The 21,920-nt window shown below is 52.8% G+C and overlaps 1 protein-coding gene across 2 annotated transcripts; it reads left to right on the plus strand.

The window, feature by feature from the left end:
• The first annotated feature begins 981 nt into the window (after positions 1-981).
• On the plus strand, positions 982-21,656 carry RBPMS2 (RNA binding protein, mRNA processing factor 2). 2 transcript variants are annotated; one of them, XR_014934200.1, is made up of 9 exons: positions 982-1,281; positions 8,696-8,773; positions 9,430-9,468; positions 9,992-10,054; positions 10,491-10,641; positions 10,822-10,970; positions 13,540-13,702; positions 20,141-20,210; positions 20,435-20,745. XR_014934200.1 is itself a non-coding variant. In XM_015872339.3 (8 exons), the coding sequence occupies exons 1-7, from the start codon at positions 1,222-1,224 to the stop codon at positions 20,201-20,203; spliced, it is 603 nt and encodes a 200-aa protein (XP_015727825.1). In that variant the 5' UTR covers positions 982-1,221; the 3' UTR covers positions 20,204-20,210; positions 20,435-21,656. The 2 variants fall into 2 exon arrangements, 1 of the variants encoding a protein (XP_015727825.1); XM_015872339.3 differs by lacking the exon at positions 13,540-13,702 and having other exon boundaries at positions 20,435-21,656.
• Positions 21,657-21,920: the final 264 nt, after the last annotated feature.

The raw sequence follows: 21,920 nt of genomic DNA on the forward strand, positions 1-21,920 counted from the left end.
GGAGGTGATGGTCACCAAAGACCCCCAGGGTGGTCAAGGGACAGAAGCAGCTTCCCTATTAGGAGAAGCTGAGAGCTACGACTTTAGCATGGAAGAGAGGAAGCAAAGGGCTGGGGGCACACATTGCCTTTCCAGTTTGGAGTGGCAGTGGGACCACGAGGGGAACGTAGAGCTGATGTTTTCCTCCTCATTCACTCAATCCTGGGGCTGATCAGGTAGACAGCACTGCGTATGGTACCAGCTCAGATCACTCTGACTACTTCACTGGAGTGGGGGCAGCCCAGGGACCTGCGTGGACATGGAGAAGGGCAGAAGGTGGACACAGGGCTGCTCTTGCGGAAGGACTTGGGCTGCTCTCCCAGGGAATGAGGGGCTGCTGCCTTGGGGGGCGTGGGGATGCTGTTTTGAGGGATATGGGGATGCTGCTCACAAAGATATGGGGACAACGTCCTGTGGGATGAAGGGATACTTCTCTGAAGGGTATGGGGATAACGTCCTGGGGGATGAAGGGTTGATGTTTTGGATGACATGGGGCTTCTGCCCCACGGAACCCACATCCTGAGCCCCAAGGGCTGCGGTGCGGCGTTCCGCAGGGGGTTTCGGGATCGCTGCCGCAGGGCTGTTGGGCTGCAGCCCTGATGTTCCTGCAGCCCTCGGAGGAGCCCGCAGGAATCGCCCCCTGCTCTGGTCTCGCTTGTCCCTTTAAGAAAGTTGAAGCCTGGAAGTTCACCAAAGTTGAGAAAGTTTTTCGTGGAAAAGGAGGAAGAAAAAAAAAAAAGGCAAAAAAACCAAAAACAAAAACCCCAAAGGCGCAACATAAAAAACCCCCCAAACCCACCAGTACAAACACCAAACCCAGCCCCACATCCCCTCACCCCCCCGCGGGGGCGGGGCGGGCCGGGCCGGGATTGGCGGCGGGCGGCCCGGGGGCGGCTCCGGGCGGGTGGGGCGGGGGCGGGCGGGTCCCGGCCCCGCTGCTCCGTGCGCGGCGGCGGCGGCACCGGGAGCGGCACCGGGAGCGGCAGAGCCCCGCAGCTGCGGCTCGTTGCGCTCCGCTCCGCCCGGTTCTTAACGGCGGAGCCGACCCCCCCCTCCCGGGACACCGCATGTGAGCTGGGAGGGCAGCCCCGCACCGCGCACCGGCACCGCACGGCACCCGCTCCCCGCTCGGAGCTGCTGTTGCACTCCCCTTCACACACCTTCCCCCCCCGGCCCCCCACCATGAGTAACCTCAATAAGGACACCGAGCACACCAACGGCGGAGGAAACGTCGAGGAGGAGGTGGGAGCTCGTGGAACGCGTTAGGAAACACGTTTTGGAGCTTGGAGAGCCCGGTGTCGGGGCTGGAGTGCCGGCTTTGGGGTCCCGGCAGCAGGAACCTCGAGCACCGAGGACCCTGGGTCCAGGGAACCGGTGGCATTGGGGCTCTGGAGTGCCGGGAACCCGGGGCATGAGGGCTTGGGAGTCCTAAGAGTGGGGATGTGGAGCGCTGAGGACCTGAGTGTTCCAGCGTCTTGAGAGCTGCAGTGCTGGAGACTTGTGATGTTGAGGCTCTGGGGCTGTGGGAGCGATGACCCCAGGCACTGGGAGCTGGGACTTTAGGGGCTCCAGAGCTCTGTCAGTGGGGACCCAAAGCACCGGAGACTCAGGGCAGTGAGGTTCAGGAGCACTGGGGACTTGGGGCCTTGGGGTTTGGAGCTTGCAGGAGCAGTGACCTGGGATACCCTGGCTTCAGAGCACAGGGGATCAGGAGTGCAAGGGCTGTGGCACTGGAGACCCGAAGTGAGTGGGGTTGGGAGGCTGATGTGTCTTTGGGCTGCAGAGCTGAGGTCCAGCTGTAAGAGCTGGAGGGCTTGGATGTCAGGGATCCAGGGCTGCAGTACGGTGTGCATTGGGGTTATCTAAGGCTGGGAGTCTCTGACTGCTGGCTGCAGTGTGGTGAGCGCTGGGTGGTCCTGTAGTCTTGTGGGTCAAGGACCTTGTTCCCCTGAGGTTGGAGTGACCAGGCTCTGACATCCAGATGCCAATATAGGTGATACGGGCGAACTGTAATGATGGCAACTGTACCAGCAACCTCGGTGGGGCCGGTGGGGCTGGGAGCTGCCCTAGCAGCTATCCCCATCTCTTGGATGGTCATCATGAGACAGACCCCATGATGGGAGGGCTCCCGAGTGTCCCTGTGCTGCTGCCTGTGGAACCATCCCATGCCCCTTGGTGGGGTGGTGGTGGTGCAGCAGGGTCACCTGCCCTCCTCCATCTTGGAGGAGAATACAGTGTTTTGCTGCAGTCCTCTGCATCTGGCCCAGGGGAGCAGGAGATGCTCAGCCCCCTCCCCTTGCCCTCCTCCAGCGCGCCGTGCGCTCACGCCGCCGCAACATGGCGCCCAGGCTGGCTGCCTGCCGCCCACCGGGGCCATACAGTCCCTGTGCTCCAGCTGCACTGGGGTCAGCATGCCCTCTGTCCTGGGGACCTGTCTAATGGGGTGGAAGGGATGGGCAGGTGTTGGCTGCGGGGTTCCTTCTGCTGTGCTGAGTGAAGCTGGGGTGACGCGATGTCACACCGCTGGGAATGTGTCCCACCTCAGTGGGTGGCACTGGGGGAACGGTGGGTGCTGGGGGCCACATGCTGTGTTCTGGGGGCAGGGGTGCTCAGCAGTGGGGGTTCCATGGGCTGTGTGTGCAGAGAGCTTGCTGCTGTGAGCTCCAGTTATCCGCTGGCCTGCAGTAGTGCTGCGCCCTTCTGGGGCTTGGGCTGTTTAGAGAGAGCGTCTTCTCCAGCATGATGCTCATTACTTGGAACATGGGGCTCAGGGAGCGGGGATGGTTGAGTGACAGAGGTGTCCCCTGCTCTGCACTGCACACAGATTGGCTCAGCTTAACTTCTTAGATGTTCTGCACAGTGGTGGCTGGGGATGCTTGGAGGTGATGCTGGGACTGGTGTGGTGTCCCCATCCTGGCACTGGTTGGGGTTCTGTGGTGACCCTCTGCAGGACCCTTCACAGGGCTGTTTTACAGAGCTAAGCAGGAGCTGTGCTTCTCTGCTGAGGATCCTGATGGTGGCATGGAGACTGGGAATAACCTCATGTTCAGGGGACTCTGCCATGCTGTAGCCAACCCAAATTCAAGCTCTCACCCAGAGCTCCCATTGCTGGGTGTCAGTTCAGTCCCCGTGAGCAGTAATTACGTTTAATTACTGAGCTGAACCGCTCAACCCCAATATAAGCAGAAAGGGTGTGCTGGGATGTCTTCCCAAGCTGTACAGAGAATAGCACCAGATCCTGGAGCTGTAAAGACCTCTTCTGTTTTTCACCCCCCCCCCCCCCTCTCCGTGAGCCTACTTTGCTGCTTCCCAGAAGGGCACCATGTGCCCCAGATATGGCCATCCAAAGCTCCCAAATTGAGCCTTTCCCTTTATCTAATCTTCAAGCCCCCACATCTCACAGCCCCTTCCTGCCCGGTGACATGCTGAGCACAGGAATGCCTCTTACTCCTCTCTGGGTCGCTAATGGGAATGTTAAACAAACAAGGCTGACTGTCAGCCCCTGCTGTTCCTCACTAGACACCTCCCCAAAGCTGATCCCTCCCCACTTCTGCTATCTTCTGTTTAGTTTTCCAGGCAGCCGCCGATCTGTGTGACAGCACCCATCCCAAGGGGCACTGCTGGGTGCTCTGCACCCTCCTTGCTTTCTACAGCAGCCCAAGAAGCTTGCTTGCTTGCCACGCACCTTGTGGGTCTGTCCTGTTGATGCAGAGGTGTTGTTTCTGCTCTGGTTGGGATTTGGAAGCCTGATGTTAAACCTTCCTCCCCCAGAAGGACACTGGAAAGGTCCTGGGAACTGCTATGTTCCCAGGCTTCCTCTATCAATGGGCTGCTCTTACCAGGGGGGAGGGTTGTTGCAGTCTGTCTCCTGGTGGCCCTGTAAATATGCCCTATGGAATGGCTTTCTTCTTCCTTGCTTGTTCAAATCTACGTTTCTTAGACTCAAATCTGCGCTGCTTTGAGTATTGATACCCCAGCTGGTCTCCGTGACGTGAGAACTGTTCTTCCTTCTTGCCTGCTGGTCTAGTAAACAAGACCTGGGTTTGGAAGCAAGTTTCTCTCCTTGGCTACCCACAGGAGCTGTAGAACAGAGATTTCCATAATGGAGAATGGTTTTAAGTGGTGCATAGGTCTGAAGGCCCCAAATCTAAGGCTTCCTTGCCAAGATGGGTGAAATAGAAAGGATGCTACTAGAGCATCTGGAATGAAGCTCTAAGAGCTCCCGGTGTTGGAATTGGCATTGCATGAAGCCAAGCGTAACTCTTTGCATCAGGTAGAGAAGACTTTGAAAGCAAGAAGATATTTTGGGGATTGTAGGTCTTTAAGTCATGAAGATTGAGCAGTGGGATCATGGAGCTTCTGCATGTCCTGGCTCCGAGTGCCCAGAATAAAGGCTTCAGCTCAAAGCCTTCCCAGGGCATGAGTGTGCTCACCACCTTCTCTATAGGAGTGCTGTGCCCTAACTGGGAGCAAGGAGCCTTTTCCTGTCTGGGTATTGACCTCTGCCGTGTGCCCTGTAGGAACAGATGTTGTCACTGCGGTAGAACACAGAGACAGGGTGTAGGTGTGAGACTTTTGCTTGCCTTTGTGGGTCAAAGCTGTTGTTCTGGAGCTTGGTTCCCCATGCTCCCCTTGGGGGATGATGGGCTTACATCTGCCCTGCCCCTGTCCTCTGGGCTGTATTGTGTGCATGGGAAGAGTGCCATATGGTGCAGAGGAGGATCAGGGCTTGGTGCTGCTTAGAGTTGGTGTTTAGGGTCTGTTTTTGTGTAGCACTTTGTTGTAGTTCTGGCTTGCCTGGAACTGGTCTAATGCAATGGTGGTTCAATCTTGTGGTTGCTTGGCATCCTACCAGTGTCCCTAAAGGTATAATTGGAAGTGATGCTCATAACTGGTGCTACAGCACAGAGCTGCTGTGAACTTTCAGCTTGCTGTCACTTAGCTTGTGACCTTGGATGCAGATGAGGACCCAAAAGGGTGGCATACCTGGAGAGGGTCCTGCATCCAGACCCGCATCCTATGCTCAGGGCAGAATTGGTAGGTTGGAACTCATCTCCCGCCAGAACAACTGCTGTGGAGCTGCCCCACTAGGATAAAAGCTACCAAAGCTTCCTCTGCCCCAACCATGTCCTATTCTTGCATGCTGCCTTGTTGTGCCAGGGCTTATCGGTGACCATGTGCTTCCTGCTGCTTCAGGCAGCTGTTGGTACCTCTCCCCCCTTCCCCCTTTGCTCAAGCTTCTTCCTGCTCTGACCACAGGAGTGAGAGCCCTGTAGCCCATCTGGAGTAGCCTCATGGGGTTTTCAGCTCTGGCAGTGGCGTTCCTGAGCCTTTCCCTCTTTGCAGCCACATTTTGCACGCTTGGCTCCCCGCCTTTCACATCCATGCCTTATAAGTCCCGGCTCCCGGGGCTGTCTGCAGCCTTGCTGCATTCCAGCAGCCTCGTGTCAAGTGGCTGCGTCCCGAGAGCTCCAATCTTTGGGGCGCTGCATACACAGGCAGAGTGCTGATAGGATGTGATTCTGTACTGTGAGGGCTACAGGGTGGCAGGACCCTTTGGGGACAGGTAGTGGACCTGGCTGTCTGCAGCAGGGGCTGCATTTGGGACCTGATTGACTTTGTGGGGTCTCAGCTTTGTGAGAGCAGGGAGGTAGGAAATGGATGTCAAAGCTGCGTCCTACAGAAGGGGAGGCTGTGCCTTTCTCACTTGTGGGAGGATTCGGAGCCATCTCTTGACGAAAGCCTGGAGACCTCCCAGAGTAGCCTTGCAGGAGATGTGTGCTTGTGCCTTTGCATTTTTGACATAACTTGACCCTTGCTGGGCTGCAGGGCAGTATCTGCTTGCTCTTAAGACTCCCCTTCAAGCTTATTTGAAGCAAACATGGCCGGGAGATGTGGACCTGTAGTTTTGATTCTGAGAACCTGGCTGTGCTCATACCAGATATCTCTTCTGGGGCAAGCAGCAGTGTAAGAAAGGATTTAGAGCCACTGCGGATCTCAGCACTAATGGCTTCATCCTTGTCCGTCTCTGCTCCTGTGTGGGAAGCTATGCTGGGATCCTCCCTCTTCAAGCGATGGCCTAGATGGTCCTGTCTGCCCTGGCACAAATCCTGTTTTCCATGGCTCTCCTCCATCTCTGCTGGGTGTTTGCATCAGGGACATCCCCAGAGGGGGCTGGGACAGGGAGGGGAATATATAAGTCATCTATATAACCTTTTTTCTTTCTTTTTTTTTGTCCTTTGGCTTTTCTAGCTGCCTCTGTGGGGAAGCTGAATGTTTAAGCGGATCTGGTGCTGGGTGGAAGGGAATGAAAGTGGGGCAAGTTGATGAAGGTGAAAGGGTGTGTGAGTTGGTTCTGGTGGCCTCTCAAGGGTTTAAGGTTCTTGGAGAGCCCCGTTGACGTTAACCCACTGGAAGATGCTTTCCCAAATCCCTGTTTCTCTCCTGTAATTGCTCTTTTTGGATGTAGGAGGTTGGCCCAAGGTCCCACCTCCTCTCCTAACAAGTTTTTTGAATCAGGACCTTCCTTAGTCTGTCTGGTGATCCTTGGGCGCATATTGTTTGGAGATCCTTACTGGTGGCACTGGGGATTGCCTGGGCTTTCTTGGGGTGATGCGCATCCTTGCCAGCTGCTGTGGGTTGACTGGAATCCCCATTTCTAGATCAGTGTGTTGTGACAAACTGTACCTGGAGGCCAGGGAAAGCTTTTAAGCTTTGGAGTCGTGTCTCCTGATCCTGTCCAGCATTAGGGGCTTGTTCCCTCTGACAAAGAGCTTTCATGGGCACCTGCATTGCTCTGTTCAGGCTGTTGTAAGGGCCTTGGATAGCTGACTTGCTCCCTCCCCAAGCAACTGCGTGTCTTCCATTCTGTCATGCCTGTCGCAAGGACTTACTGAGCTGCACATCACGGGACCATTTAGAGACCCAACAGGGATGCAGATTTCTATCTGCTCGGAAGAAACATCCATTTCTGGGGTCTGAGCGCACTCAAATCCTGAAATATTGAAAAGGGATGGTGCTTTCACGTGGCTCAGGCACATGTGCCATTGCACTCCATGCAGCATTTCCCTGCAAGAAATGGCTGTGTGTCTTCTGGGAATGCGCGGCAGCTGCTCCATATAGCCCATGCTGAAGCCTGAAGTTATCAAGGTGATGTTGGCTTCTGGCTGCCACTGCTCGCTCTGCTTGGGCATGAGATGGTTCTGGAGCGATGCACTGTAGCATGAAATGAGGTGCTGGGCATGGTGGGGAGAACATGGGGAGAGAATAAGGATGCCACAACAGAAACATTTGTGCTTCTTCTCACTTGAGTGGGAAAAGAGATTTAATGAGGTGTCAGGTGCAACCCGCTTCTTCTAAGGAAGGGGAGATGGCCAAGCAAGGCTAAAGTGTGGGTTCAAAATGCGTATGCCATGGAAGTGTGATAGGGATGTGGGCTGGAAGTGGGCCAGGAGATGGGTTCCGTGCTCTTGGTCCTGGTGTGTGTCCTTTCTAAATGTATCTGGCGTGGTTTGGTGCCAGTGGGTATTTGGGTGTTGGTGCTGTCCTTCCATACTTGCAGTGTTCCATAGGCAGGTTTGGGGTTAGTTCAGAGGAAGGCATGCCCAGGTGACTTGAAAGCAAGGAACAAATATTTCCATCTTGTTCCTATAGCCTTTTTTCCCCATCTTCTCATGCTTCCTACTCCTGGTCAAGCTGAACTCATTTTCTTCCGGTCCTTTTCAATGACTGGTGTCTCGGTTGCCTCTATAGCACATAACTTCCTATTCTAGCTCTATGCTGACTTACAAGAAATCTTGGCAGCTTCATCATGCTGCTTCCTATAGAAGTAGGCTGGCAGCCAGCATCTCCCAGTGCAGCTCAGCAGTGTTCTTTTAGCCTTTAGCACTGGTTTGCATTTCTGGCTATTTGTGTGCATTCTTCCACTACCTGTTGAAGTTGTCTTCTGGTGCTACGTTTGTGCTTCTGCAAAGGCATTTAGTTTTGTTGTATGACTTCTGTGGCTTGGAAGAGCAGTTGCATCCTTGGACTTGGTTTGGTGTGGTTTGAGAGTGACTTATGAAGGATGTGATGTGTGTTGGGGAAGGAGCTGGGATGGATAATAAGTCATCCTTGTGGTGATGATCTGGGGGTTCTGAAGTCAAAGATACTTGTGTAGTTATGAGACTCTGAAAGCTGAGGGCTATCTTCTGATTTAGTGGCTGAACTGAGGTACCAGGATGGGCTATGGATAAGTGATCAAGCACTTCATATCTCTAGAGGGAGTTAGAGAGATAGCTGAGGTTGCCTCTTCTGGAGCTGTGATGTGTCAAACTTCCCTTTAGAGCTTTGATAGCATATGGTCATCTAGCAGACTTCAAGTCTTTGGCATCATGGTCTATTAAAAGACCTAGGGCTGCCCTATTCAACCCAAGCCCTTCTCCTAGAGCCTGAATCTTTTCTGAAGTTCTAAATCCCACTGTGGGAAGGAGAAAAGGCCTGACTGCATCTTAACCAGGGCAACACTCCTTTAACACAAGGAAATGTTAGTGCCTGCAAGGCCACCATTGGTTCAGGATGTCCTAATCCCTATTGCACCTTGCTTCTGGACTGTGCTGTACTCCCACCACAGTACTAAGTGTCTCCTTTCAGTAGACCTCATTGACCTCTTTCCTAGGTACGGACACTGTTTGTCAGTGGCCTTCCTGTGGACATCAAACCCAGAGAGCTCTACCTACTCTTCCGACCATTCAAGGTAAGAAAGTCTTTGTGTTTTGTCTCTAGTGGGAAGGATGCTCTCTTGTGGCAAAGCTCTCTGATGGAGGGAAGCAAGAATGAAGTGAGGAGTTAAGCCTTCTGTTAAAGCTCTGGGGACCCTGGGAGGTCTGGTCCTAATGTCCTGGAAGTCTTTCTGCAGTATACAGCATGTGTTGAGAGGAGGTTGATTTTGAGTGTTTAGGTAAACTTCATGTAGCTGGACTAGGAGACATGTTGTACTGATTAAATAATGTGATGCACATAAGTCAACCTGCTTTTTCTAGTTGTGGTGCAGGAAGAGGGCATGGGTGGATCATCAAAATGAGCTTCTTCCCAGGAGCCCTTGAGTACCCTGCTCAAGTGGGGAACACATCTTTTAACAGCTTGGCAAAGAGCTGGATTTCTTCCCAGGGAGGCAGAATAGACCAGTTGAGATGAGATGCCTTCTCTGCTTTGTGGCTGTCTTTTCTTTAGGTGGGAAAGAGAAAACTGGCACCCTTGGAGATGGGTTAATAGATCTCCCTCTGCTGCAAAGCCTGTCTTGTGTTGTAGGGTTTGGTGCTGCAGGAGCTCCTGGAGCTGTTGCATCATGGCCAAGTTTTAGCTTGGCCCCTTCAGGAACCTGATGCTGTCTTGCTTTCTTCCCTTCTCTAGGGTTATGAAGGGTCACTGATCAAACTTACATCAAAGCAGGTACCTTTTTTTTTTTTTCCTCTAGTACTTGGGTATTTCTCCCTCTCGCTCAATGGGAAGAGTGGACAGATGCCATTTCACTGTGTTCAGCATCATGTAGTCACCGGGGTTCAGCTCATTGCCCCTGTCCTGGTGGCTGGAAACTCTCAGTATGTGCTGGATGTCTCCTTGTTGCCTGTAACTGTCTGGGGCTATGGGGGCTGAATGAGGACAGGTGCTTCAGCCCTGCACCAGAGTCCCCTAGTCTGAATCTAGCAGCAGATCTCCTTGTGGGTGAGGGGCACCGTTGCCAGAGGCTACCAGGGTGCAAAGTGCCTGCTATGTAGGATTGACAAAATTCTGGTGTACTGGGAGGGGACAGAGCAGGAGTTAACAATCCAAGGCCCTTTAAGCTCTGCTTGAAGGTTCAGTGCAACTTTGACCTCTTCTGCTTGCTGTAAGCTATCTGGGACAGAAAGGGTGGCAGGTTGGGTAGTGGATCTGGAAGGTATTTCCAAAGTGAAATCAGTGTTGTTTCTTGTAGCCGGTTGGTTTTGTGACGTTTGACAGCCGGGCTGGTGCTGAAGCAGCAAAGAATGCCTTAAATGTGAGTATTGGAGGAACTGGGGGCCATACATGGTGATGTCACTTGGTTTGGAGCATGAGCAATGCTTGGCTTGTCCCTAGCATAGGAAGAGCCAAGGAGTCCCAGCTGTACCCTCAAACATGGATGGTAGTCAGCTAGTCATGTAATTTCCCAACAGCCATGCAGGAGAGCTGGCTGTATGTAAGGGTGCCATAAGTCTGGGCAGGTCCTTGTCCTGGGCTCTGCACATAATGAGCAAAGCAGTGCCCCTCAACATGGAAGCAGTGGGTCCTAGGCCAGCTAAATGGGGAAACACAAGCATGAGGTGACACCCTGGGTATGTGACTGCAGGGTGATGGCCCTTGTTCCCCTGTTTGGCTTTGCTATGTGAATAGCTGTAGGCAGTGCTAGGAAAGGAAGCCTCTCTGAGAGAGTCCTTTGCTTTCTTCTGTCACAGGGCATCCGCTTTGACCCAGAGAACCCTCAGACCTTGCGGTTAGAGTTTGCTAAAGCCAACACCAAGATGGCCAAGAGCAAGCTGATGGCCACGCCAAACCCCACCAATATCCACCCTGCCCTGGGCGCACACTTCATTGCACGGGACCCCTGTGAGTATGCTGGGACTCAGCTTGAGGGCCAGACTGGGAGGTATCTGGTGGGGTGCAGAGCAGAGATGTTCTACCTTAAACCTCAGAGTTTTAGCTTGGGGTGGAAAATGCAGACCCTGTCCCTGAAAGCAGGCTGTTGCTTCAGCTCTGAGCTTGCTGTACCCTTGTCTCCTTGTCTAGATGACCTGACTGGAGCGGCTCTAATCCCGGCGTCCCCAGAAGCATGGGCTCCCTACCCACTGTACACCACGGAGCTCACCCCTGCCATCCCCCATGCCGCCTTCACGTACCCAGCAGCTGCTGCTGCGGCTGCTGCGCTTCACGCTCAGGTGAGTCTCTCCCTGCAACCCCTGCCAAGAGCTGCACTCTCTCCTTCCCCTGGTACTTCCTCCCTCGGGTCTCCACTCGGCTGGTTCTCCCCCATGCTCTGCACCTTGCTCCTGGGCAGAGCTCTTCCCACTGCTCCAGGCCTTGAGTGGGCTGCAAGGCAGGTGGTGGAGCTGCTGGGTATGGAATAAATGGGTGACATGAGTGTAGTTGGGACTCTGCTGCTCCCCCACCCTGCAGGCCCAGCTTGCCTCTTGGGCTGGGGGAAGAGGAGGGTTGAGATGAGTGCTCAGCTTTTGGCATTGGTTCCCATTGCCAGAGAAGCTTCTTTTGTGCCTGCAGGGAGGATATGCTACGTGCCAGCAAGTATAACTATGAAACATCCTCCTTGAAGCAAAGGTGTTGGACCCCATGGTGCAGCACAGCCACTTGCTATAGGCTATGGGGGTGCTGGTGGTGCATCCCACTGCCTGCTGTCCCAGGGGCTGTGCTTCCTGACAGCTGGAGGTGTAGGGATACCTCTACTCATGCTAGGAGTTCTAGTACTTAAAAGCATGATTTTCTTCTGAAGCCGCAAGCCCCTGCTGAGCATAACTACCCCTGAGATGACAGAAATGCAAAAAGAAAGCTGAAGTACAGGTTATGTCTGAATTCCATGTGAAGGTGCTTGTTTTGGAACACTTGTGTAGGAGAACATACCCTGCTTGATGTCACCAGGGGCTCGGCCTGTTTCAGTCTCTGCTCCCATAGTAGTGCTGGGGGGCCAGGGCAGTGGGGCTCTGGGCTTTGTTCCCAGAGCATCAGGACTTAACTGCTGCCCCACTGAGCAGGGTGTTTGGTTCTTCTCTTTCCTGCTTAGCCTGGGAGGAAGAAGAACAATGTCCCATCACCTTACCCACTTGGCTAACAGTTGATTTGTCCCTTCAGCCTATTCTTGCTCCTGCAAGTGTTTTGACTGTAGCTTAATGGCTTCAAGCCAAGCTTGTGTCCAAATGCAGTGTGAAGGAGATGCGAGCTTCTAGTCTGCACAGACTTGTTCTCTGCTGCTTTTGTCCCACTGGTGACATCGCATTGGGCTGATGCTCCTGCAGGGTAGACAGGAGGCATGTGGGGCTCAGGACAGGATCAGGCACTGGCCTGGTCTTCTAGGTAGGCTGATAGGCTGATCCTTCACTGGGCTGCTTCCAGTTTGAGAGTTGTGTGTATTGACGTTCTCCAGGAGTTAGTGATGGTGCCCACAGCTACAGGAGCATCTGACTGTGCAGGAGATCGGATATCTGTCCTTCCCTTATGTAGGGTGGTGGAGCCATGGGCTGTTGCTGCCCCTAGTAGTAAGAGCCAGGAATGCCCTCTCCATCCTGGCTGGGACGACTGAGGAGTGTGGAACCACTGTGGTTCTACACTCAAAGTGACTGTACTGGGACCCAGAGTAGCAGGGGCAGGCACCGGAACTTTATGGTGTGTAGGGTGGGAAAAAGAAAAACTTCTCTCCCAGGATAAAAGGAAGCCTTCAGTCAGATTCTCTCCATCTGGGTTTTTAGTTTAAGCCCTCCAGCTGGCAAGCTGCTTGTGCTGGACAGGCAGCTTAACTCTCAGAGGACCTGGAGCCTGGAGAGAGACTCCAGGGAAATCCTGGGAGGACATGGGATACCCTGCCCAAGAAGGTCCCTAATGGATGATGCTCCCATAAGTTCTGGGGAGTTAGTGTGGCCCTTCTGAGCTGTGGCCATGCTGAAGATGGGTGGCTGGGCAGTTACAGCTGCTCCTTGCTGTACTGTGCTTGAGTTGGCAGTGATTTCACAGGGAGACATTCTGGTGCAGCGTGCATTACCAATAAAGTTTTATGGGGTTAAACATTACTCAGGATGGCAGTTCTGTTCTGCCTGATCTCTAGGCTGGAGGCCTTTTCCTCGCAGAGCTGAGGCAGGGTGGAGTTAAGGCAGTACGAGGTGACTTTTGCTCTCAAACTGGGCTAAAAGCTGTAACCTTGGTTTTGGTGTGCTGAGCCCTTGTTCTCACTGGTATGGCTTGGTGGTGTGGTGGACATGTGGGCTGTTCTTCAGGACAGCAGCCGCTCCTCCTCCTGGGATTGCTCTTGGCTGGAGGATGTTCACAGGGATGGCTGGGGCAGCGCTATGAGCCATCTGCCCTGCAGGGAGCGTGTAGTTGGAGGTGGTAGCTGAACAGAGAGCTTGGTGCAAAAGCTTGAAACTTGAAGCACTCATCCTCTCACAGCTCTGTGCTCGAGCCAGGTAGAAAGTAGGTGAGTAGGTGTCTGCCATGCTGGATGGCTGGCAAGAGATGGCAGGAGGCTGCCCTGGCCTTGGCTCAGGTGCCAGGAGGTCTCGGTGAGCTGCTGGCAGAAAAGGATGACTGCTGTTCTGGCACTGCTGAGCCACTGTGCCACCGAGGTTGGGACCCTCCAGGCACCAGGCTGCCATAGGTGTGACTGTGGTATGAGCCTGCACTGCTAGAAGCCTCTCTGTATGGGGATTCCACTGACTTTAAGACTGTCCCATGTGCCTTCCCTCCCTCCCACCTTCTCTCAAATCCCTCCTTTGATGTCCCTAGTGAACTCCAGCCATGATGCCAGCGCAGGCTAGCCCTGAAGCTCAGAGCTGTCCCTGGAGATGGGACACCCTAGTGATGCCTTATTGCAGCTAGTGGAGTGGCTGTGCTACAGCTCCATTCCTAGAAGTGTTAAGCATGATGGCAGCCCCGTCTGGAAAGACTGGTAAGGTAACCATCTCTCCTCCAAGGTGCACCATGGGATTTGCAAGCTTCTGCCCATCTCTGTAGCCCATATTTCCTTGCCCACCCAGTGCATGGGCCTCACGCTACCCACCCACCAGAGCCTGGAGAATGAGATACCAGGCCTTCTTTCTAACCCACATTTCCAACTTGGCAGCACATGACATGGCGCACACAGCATGGCACCATCTTACATCAACTCCTCCCAGCTGAGCCAGGCTTGGCCAGGTCCTGCTGGCGGGAGGGGAGCAGCCTGGTTGAGCTGGGGCAGGGATGGCCCTGCCACTTGGTGTGACAGAAACCTGGTTTCTCCCCATCCACAACCCTTCAAGGGTGTCCAGAAATACACCTTGACCTCACTCCTAGCACACTATGGGGGAAGTGAGTGATGTGATAGTGATAGCACACAACTAAATTCTACCGGGCACGTTTAGACAACAGCACTTGGCGGTCACTTTATTCCAGAATTGCATATCGGGACAGACCATGCCCTTAGTCATGGGTCTGAACTCACCTCTTTCTCTCTAGTTACTGGAAATGGAGCAAGTTCCTATCTGGAGCTTGTCTACTCTTTGCAGCCTGAAACCGCAGGCAGGACACAGCTCTTGTGAGCTGTACTGAAGGGCATCTGACTGGGGATGGAAGGTTTCCTGTAGGAAACCAGGAGTTTGGGAAGAGGGAATGTGGAAGAATGGTTGCGTGTTCAGCTCTAAGTGAAGCAATTGAGGCTGGGATCACTTCTCCTTGTAGTGTGGGTAGTGATGCTGGGGCGAGAGGTCATCAAAGATGGGGGCCTGGGTCTGCCTTTTTCCTTGGAAGACTCTGGGGTGCACAGATGTGTGAGTTTGGAAGAGAGGGAATTGGTACAAAGACGGAAACAAGGATAACAGCTTGTCTTGATCTCTTTAGACCTTCATGAGATGTTTCAACTAGCATCTGTGTGATCAAGTTGGGCTGTGTTGTGTCTCTGCTGTGAAACCGTGTGTTCTGGAGCATCTCTAAGCCAGGCTTCGGGTGTGCAGTAGGAGACAGTGGGGTTCCTATCATACTATCAGTGCACCTCTGTAAAGAGATGCTTTCAAGGTGTCTCTGCACCTGAGGGCTGCACTTTCTTTGGCAGCTGGGATAGAGGAATGGATGAAACTGGTGGTAGTCACTACATGGTGCGTGTAGGAGACCAGGCTGAGTAGCCAGGACCCAGAAGGCTGTGACTGATGCTCCCAAGGCAGGGAGCAGATCATAGAAGGAAAGCTTCCAGCTGCCCATCTGGGTGGGTTGGCTGCCCAAGGTGCTCTCAGAGCCTTCAGACTGTTGCCAGCAGTAGAAACATGGTTTGAGGGCTTTGCTGGGGATGGTGAGGGTAGGATTCTGAATCTGGGATCAGCCCAAGGGAGTAGAATCAAGCTCTGCTGCATGGCAAAGGCTGGCAGGACCCAAAGGCTTCTCAACACCTATCTGAGGCAGAGCCCATCGATGGAAGGGGAGGTCAGTGCTCTGCTTAATCTCTAACCTTTCCTTCTGGTGAGCTGCCTGAGCTTCCTTGAGACAAGCTGGGTGTCATGTGTTGTAGTGCTGGACATAAGGCTGGTGCTGATAGCTGTGACCTGCTGCTGGCCTTAAATGACTGGGAGCACAGGGTGTGCTCAGATGCACGTTCCTCCTCAAGAACCTGCCTCCTGTTGGGATGGGATCAGCTGGGTGCTGCTAATGGGCAGTTTTGAAGCAGTGGACACCCCAATGACCTGTAGGACCATGAGGATCCTACCTCTGTGTAGCACTGAGTTTTGGCACAGCCTTGGGATCCTTATCTGCAAGATCTTCTGTATTTCACATTGTGGTGGCTGACAGACCTCCCTGAGGTGGGAGTCTGGAAGCAGCAGATGTGTGTTGTTGTAACTTGTTCCTGTTCCCTGGGGCTGTCACACAGGGCTCACCAAGATGATTTTTTCAGGGCATATGTCCTTAGAAGTGTGAAGCATTCTCAAAGACTTCTATGGCTGTGGTGTTTACCTAAGCTCCAGTGGCATAGTGCTAGCACAGGCTGACTAAGTTCAGGCTCTCCACAAGTTCTCGTTAGCAGAAAACAGTAGATATGAGATGCTCTCTGCTTCTTGGGGAGCACCCATTCTCCCAGCATCACTGGATGAGTGACCTGGACCAAGATGCCATCAACAGTGACTCCCCAGCTTGCAAGCTGAGGCCTGCGAGCTGAGCATCTCCATGAGCTGCCTTGAAGCCGAACAGTTCAAGGCACTGGATGCTTCCTGAAGCTCCCCTTCTATGAAATGAGAGTGGATCCTATCTTCTTCTGCATGCTTATGGCATAGGATGTGCTGCTCTCTTGCTGGCTAGGGAGTGTTTGCTTCAACTCAACTGAGATTTCCTTGGTGCTGGGCTGCTTAGGTCTTGCACGTTGTGTTAGGGTTTGCCTGCTTATCACCTCAGCTCAGGGCCATGCAAGCAGGAGGTGTGAGTGAGGTGCCTACTGTTGGAACTGGGTACACGTATCTGTGGTGGTGTCTTCCTGTCTGACCTATCCTGTGGGCCGTGCTGCCATCAGCTGTTTCCAGCTCTGGAATGTGCTGCTGGGGTCCTACCAGCCCCCAGAAACACAGGGAAGGGCTGCTTTGTCCTGTTATGTGTAGGGAGGGCTTTCTGGCAGCAGGGAGGTGGCAGGAGCTCCATACAGAAGGCAAGCAACAGAAATGCTAGTTGACATGGGACTCCTTTCCAGCTGTGAGTTAATACAGCTCTAGAAGCAATGATGTGTCTTTCAGTAAAAGCCTCTCTTGCTCTGCTTACCCATTCCAGTGTTGGATGGCCCCATCCACTCTTTCTCAGCTCCCGTCCATGATGGTTGTATTGGCTGACCTGCTGCCTTGTGGTCCTCTAGAGAAAGCCCTACAGATCCTCCTGCTTAGCTGCTCTCCTTCCAGGCAGCTCTGAGAGCCATCTGCTCCCAGTGCCTGGGAAAAGCAAGGCATTTTGAGGGATGTGAAGATAATAATAGAAAACAGAGCCTTGACAATGCCAGTTACTTAAAGAGCGTGTTTTCTTGGCTAGATGATTCCATTCTTCAGAAGGAGAATGGGATTTCTGTTGGCAAACAGAGGTGCTAGAAGCTCTGGAGCACACATCTGGGGCAGAAGGTGGCTCAGACCCTGTGAGAAGGAGAGAAGAGCCTGCAGGTCCGGGGACATGGCTGGAGGCTGGGCTGGATGCACGTGCCCTGCTGCCTTGCCTGCTCACGCCAAGGGCCGAGTGCGTGGGATGGCGGCTGCTGCTGGGTTAAGTGCGTGGCCTTGTGAAGGAAGGGGGAGTTTCCTGTTGCTGTAGGGCAGGAGGAAACTGCTTCCAGCTGTCAAGGGGAGGGGTGCTGGATGGGGAGATGTGGTGATGTGGCTGTGCTGAGCAAGCACCTCCCAGCTGTAGGGTTTGGATAGCTGGGATCCGGCAGCTCTGCGTAGCTGATGGCAGGGCTCTTCCTGTGGGAAGCATCACAAGAAAGATCTCAGCCCTCCAGTTCTACCTTGGGGTTGTTCGGTTTGTGGCTTCTCAGGTCTTGTCCTGGAGGCAGGAGGATGCAGCTGTCACAGGCAGCTGTGTTTTCTGGGAGGTGTGACCTTGGTGTCCCTTCCAGCTCCTGGCAGGAGGCTGCTGTCTCAAGGTCCTGGCACTTGCTATCTGTTTTCATTATGAAGACTGGCCTTTCTGCCAAGTGACAGAGCTCTCCTTCTTCCAGGGGCAAAGGAAGTAGGATTAGAACAGGGATGTGTCTAGCTTGGAGTATAGTGCTGAGGCTATCACTGGCTCTGGATAAATGAGCTTTCAGCTCTGTTTCCCCTGAACACCTGTGGATGTCCTTTGGAGGTCTTATGCAGGACTACAGGATTGCTGGGTGACTTTGCAGCAGGACTATTACTGCATGTGTGACCCAGTGTGCTACAGAGCAGTGTGCAAGTTGCTTAGAGAACAGCCACCCATCGTTCCCTGGCATTGCCAGCTGCTATCTCAACCCAGAGTGGCCTTCTTGGTGGCTTACATTTGAAGGGACCTTAAGGAGCATCTAGTTCCAGCACTCTCCCACCACTGCTGTGGGCTGTTTCCCCTCAGCCCAGGCTGCCTAGGGCACCTCCAAGGATAGGACACACACAGCTCTGGGAAGCATTGCCAGCACATCACTGCCTCTGGATTAACAATTTCTTCCTCACATCTCACCTCAGTATCCTCTCTGTTAGTTTAAAGTCTTTCCCCCTTGTCCTATCTATCACTACCTGCCTGTGTACGAAGTTGCTTTCCCTCCTGCTTACAGTCTCCCTATAAATACTGGCAGGCCGCACTGAGGTCTCCCTGCAGCCTTCTCTTCTCCAGGCTGAACACCCCCAGCTCCTCAGCCCGTCTCCATACAGAGGTGCTGCAGCCCTCGGAGCATCTCCGTGCCCTCCTCTGGCCCCGCTCCAGCAGCTCCACACCCTTCCTGTGCTGGGACCCCAGGTCTGGACGCAGTACTGCAGGTGGGGCATCATGAGGGCAGAGCAGAGGGGGCAGTCCCCTTCCTGCCCTTTACCAGCCCTCTGTTGGTGCAGCACAGGATGCCACTGGACCTTCCAGCACACTGCTGTCTCGTGTGTGGCTTTTCATCTACCAGAACTGCTAAGTCCTTCTCTGCAGTGCTGCTCTCAGGGAGTTCTGTCTGTCCTCATATCTGGGCTTGCTCCAACCCAAGTGCAGCACCCTGTGTTTGGCTTTATTGAACCTCATTGGGTTCATCTGATCCCACTCTGTGAGCCCACGCAGGTCCCTCTGGCTGGCATCCCTCCCTTCTGTTGTACCAGCTGCAGCACTCAGCTCAGTGCCATCAGCAGGCTGGTGAGGGTGCACTCAATGCCATCATATGTGTCATTGATGAAGATGTTGAACAGCACCAGACCTGAGATGGACCACTTGGCGGCACCACTCGTCACTAACTGGCTGCAACCATCCAACCTATTCCTTATCCACTGAATGGGCCAGCCATGAAACCTGTCTCTCTCTAACTTAGAAATAAGGATGTGGGGCAGGACCATGCCAAATGCCATGTACAAGTCCAGATAGATGACATCAGTTGCCTTTTCTTTGTCCACCAATGATGTCTTGCTGTCACAACAAGCCACCATATAGGTCAGACTTGACCTGCCCCTGGTGAAGACATGCTGGCTGTGTGGGATCACCTATTCTGCTTGCACGTACCTTAATGTTTCTTCCAGAAGGATTTGTTCCTTGATCTTCCCAGGCACAGAGGTGAAGCTCACTGGCATGTAGCTCCCCAGATCGTTCTTATAACTAGGAATGATTCCCCTTTTCAATGGGGACTTCACTTGACAGCAGTATTTTCTCAGATATGATGGAGAGCAGCCTGTCATGTCTACTGTCTGCTTACAGCCTGTGGCAAGGCCAGATGTTGATCATTGGTGACATGACAATACTGTGTGGCCACCTACGAGTTGGATGAACCATGAAGCTTCTGCTACCAAAGCATCCGTCTTAGCAGCTGTGGCTCTCTCTTCACTCCAAAGAGGCTTGCACTCAAGAAAACCTTGCTCACAGTCCCTGGACAGTGCTTGCTTTGGTTACTGTACCAATACCTACTTGTTGGTTCCTTCCTTGTTGCACAGCAGCCCTGGGTGGTAGACCTGCTTGCTGGTTTGTAACTCTGCTGCTTGTCTCTGCAGCATGATTTGCCCAGAACCTCTTCTGATGGCTGGGTTAGTTTTTTAGAAAGCATTATTGGGTCTTTTTTGTGTTGAAGGAGGTAGGTTTTACTTGAGTGAAGTGGAAGAGTTCTGGTTTAAGTGTGTGAGCTTGTGACATCTTCTTTGTTGGCCAAGGGTAGACTTGTCACCATGTAGCAGTGATGGCTGCCTGGTGTGAGCCTCCTCTGCCCTGCCTGAGCCTTAATGGGGGGAAAACTGTAAATATGGGATGTTTGGGAGAACATGAGTGTGGCTGGGGTAGCAGTCCCTCTTTCTGCACACCTCCAAAGTGACGTGCTTCACACACAGCTTGGATGGTGTTGCTCAATGTATGGTAGTGAGTTGGGTCTGAATTTGGATGCTGTCTGCTGGTTATGGAACATACTTGGGATATTGAGACAAGCCCTGGGATGGGAAGCTGGCTCCCTTCAAGTGTGTGGGATCTTTCTGCCTTCCTTAAGGGAGAACCTGCCCAGGTCCTAGTGCCTGGTGACCCTCAGTCTGTACGTTCATGAGCCACCAGTGCAGGGCTGGGTGGTGCCAGCACTTAGGGCACTACTTCAGGGTACATCCTGGTGCCTCCTTTCCAGTACTGGAGCCATCTCTGTTCATAGGTGGCTTAAAGGAGCTGGGCTCTAGTTAAATAATCCTGGATCACGGACCTCTGGCGTGGCTTTCTTTTTTTCCAGATGCGCTGGTACCCTCCTTCTGAAGCTACCCAGCAAGGATGGAAGTCTCGTCAGTTTTGTTAGTTTGTTAGTAAGTAACTAATTACTCCTGGAGCCTTGTCTTATCTGTCCTTGGGCTCCCTGAGCTCCTGCGGGGGTGAAGGATGGGAGCCGTTACCCACCCCGTACACCCCATGTAGGATAAGGTTGGCTTTGGCTGATGGGCAGTGGGGTCACATCCACCCTGGTGGATGCAGGGAGAGCAGGGTGAGCTGCAGATCCTACCAGCTCTTCTCACCGTCCTCTTTCCCGCAGCGTCTCTCCTGGGCTCGTGTTCCTCCTCTCTGCCTCTCCGTGGAGGGACATGCCAGGGATGATGGCTCCCACCTCTCGCTTTGGTTTGCGGCCAGCGGACAAAGTGCCCGGCCCCGGCGCATCCCCTCTTCTGGACTGTGAAGCTGCCGCATGCCACCTCCATCCCTCCATCCATCTGTCCATGCTGAGCTTCACCATCCGTCCGCGCCGACACCCAGTGGGGGCTCGGTCCTGGGCTCGGCTGAAGGAAATGAAAGGCAAATCGGGTTTTGCATGTTTTCTGGCATGAATTAAAACACTTAACTTGTGTATGTGTGAGTGTAAGTTTGTTTGTTCTAGCGTTTGTGTAACCGTTAGCAACAGGTCCTACGGACTGATCCATCGAGGTTTTCATCTTGCGTCGGTGAAGACTTGGCTCTGAGAAATACGCACTGTCCTCGCCTCACCCCTTCCCCACCTCTGCCCTCCCCCTTCCCAGTACAACCAGAAGAATCTGAAAAATGTTTTTTCTTTCTTTCCCCCCCCCCCCCCCCCCCCCTTTCCTCCAAGTACGATGCACTGGGTTTCTGTTCTCATCCATCCTCTGGTTTTAAGATCAGGGTTATTATATTTCTTTTTTCAGACTTCTATATATAGAAAGGCTGCAAGCTATCTAACCTCTTTTTTGTTGTTGTTTTTTTGGGTTTTTTTTTTTGTTGTTGTTTTCTTCTTTTTCCACATCCTTCTGATTGGAGAGCATCCAGTCCTGCCAAATAATCAGCCATCCTTATGGGAATACCGAACAAAAAGAGAAAAAAAAAAGTATGAGTATTTTTGTACCATGTGTAATAAGGAAATATTTATGCATCATAAAGAATTTCTTGTGTGTTTGTGTGCAATTAATTATTATTATTATTATTATTATTATTAAAAGAGAAATTGTAATCCTGTAAGATAAGTTAATGTTTAGTTAAAAGCTTGAAAAGAGAAGGGTTGTCTTCTGTACTAATGATTCAGTCAGGCATCGTAAATGAGAAATTGTGCAATTTTTGTTTTAGCATCTTATTGCTTGGTATTGAAGTGCTTTAAGTATTATATGACCATGGCTGTCTTCGCTTGTATTAAAAGATTTGAGAATAAGTTGCTCTATACTTGCTGATCCTATGAGAATGTGAAACTGGATAATATATGAAATGCAACAAAAGGAAAAAAATATATATACCCGGAGGCTGCTGTGACTCTTTCTGATGCTGTGTGCTGTGTTCTTGTGGGGCTGGGGGTAGGATGGGTCACCCCCCTGAGGAGGATGTGGGGCTTTTTGCCAGGAAGGCTCTCTGCTTTTTGCCCCCCTCCCCCGGGCTTGGGGTGGCCTCACGTCTGTGCCAGCGCTGTTCTTTGTGCAGCAGAGATGTCCATAGAAGGCAAAACATGCTGGAGCTGTGCTGTGGCCCAGCTCTTTCGTGGCTGTGTGAGTGTGAGCGGATGCTGTGCCCTTATCTCCACATGC

Source organism: Coturnix japonica, chromosome 14 (assembly GCF_054131305.1).
Source record: "Coturnix japonica strain WE chromosome 14, WE-NBRP24, whole genome shotgun sequence".
Classification (NCBI taxonomy): Eukaryota; Metazoa; Chordata; class Aves; order Galliformes; family Phasianidae; genus Coturnix; species Coturnix japonica.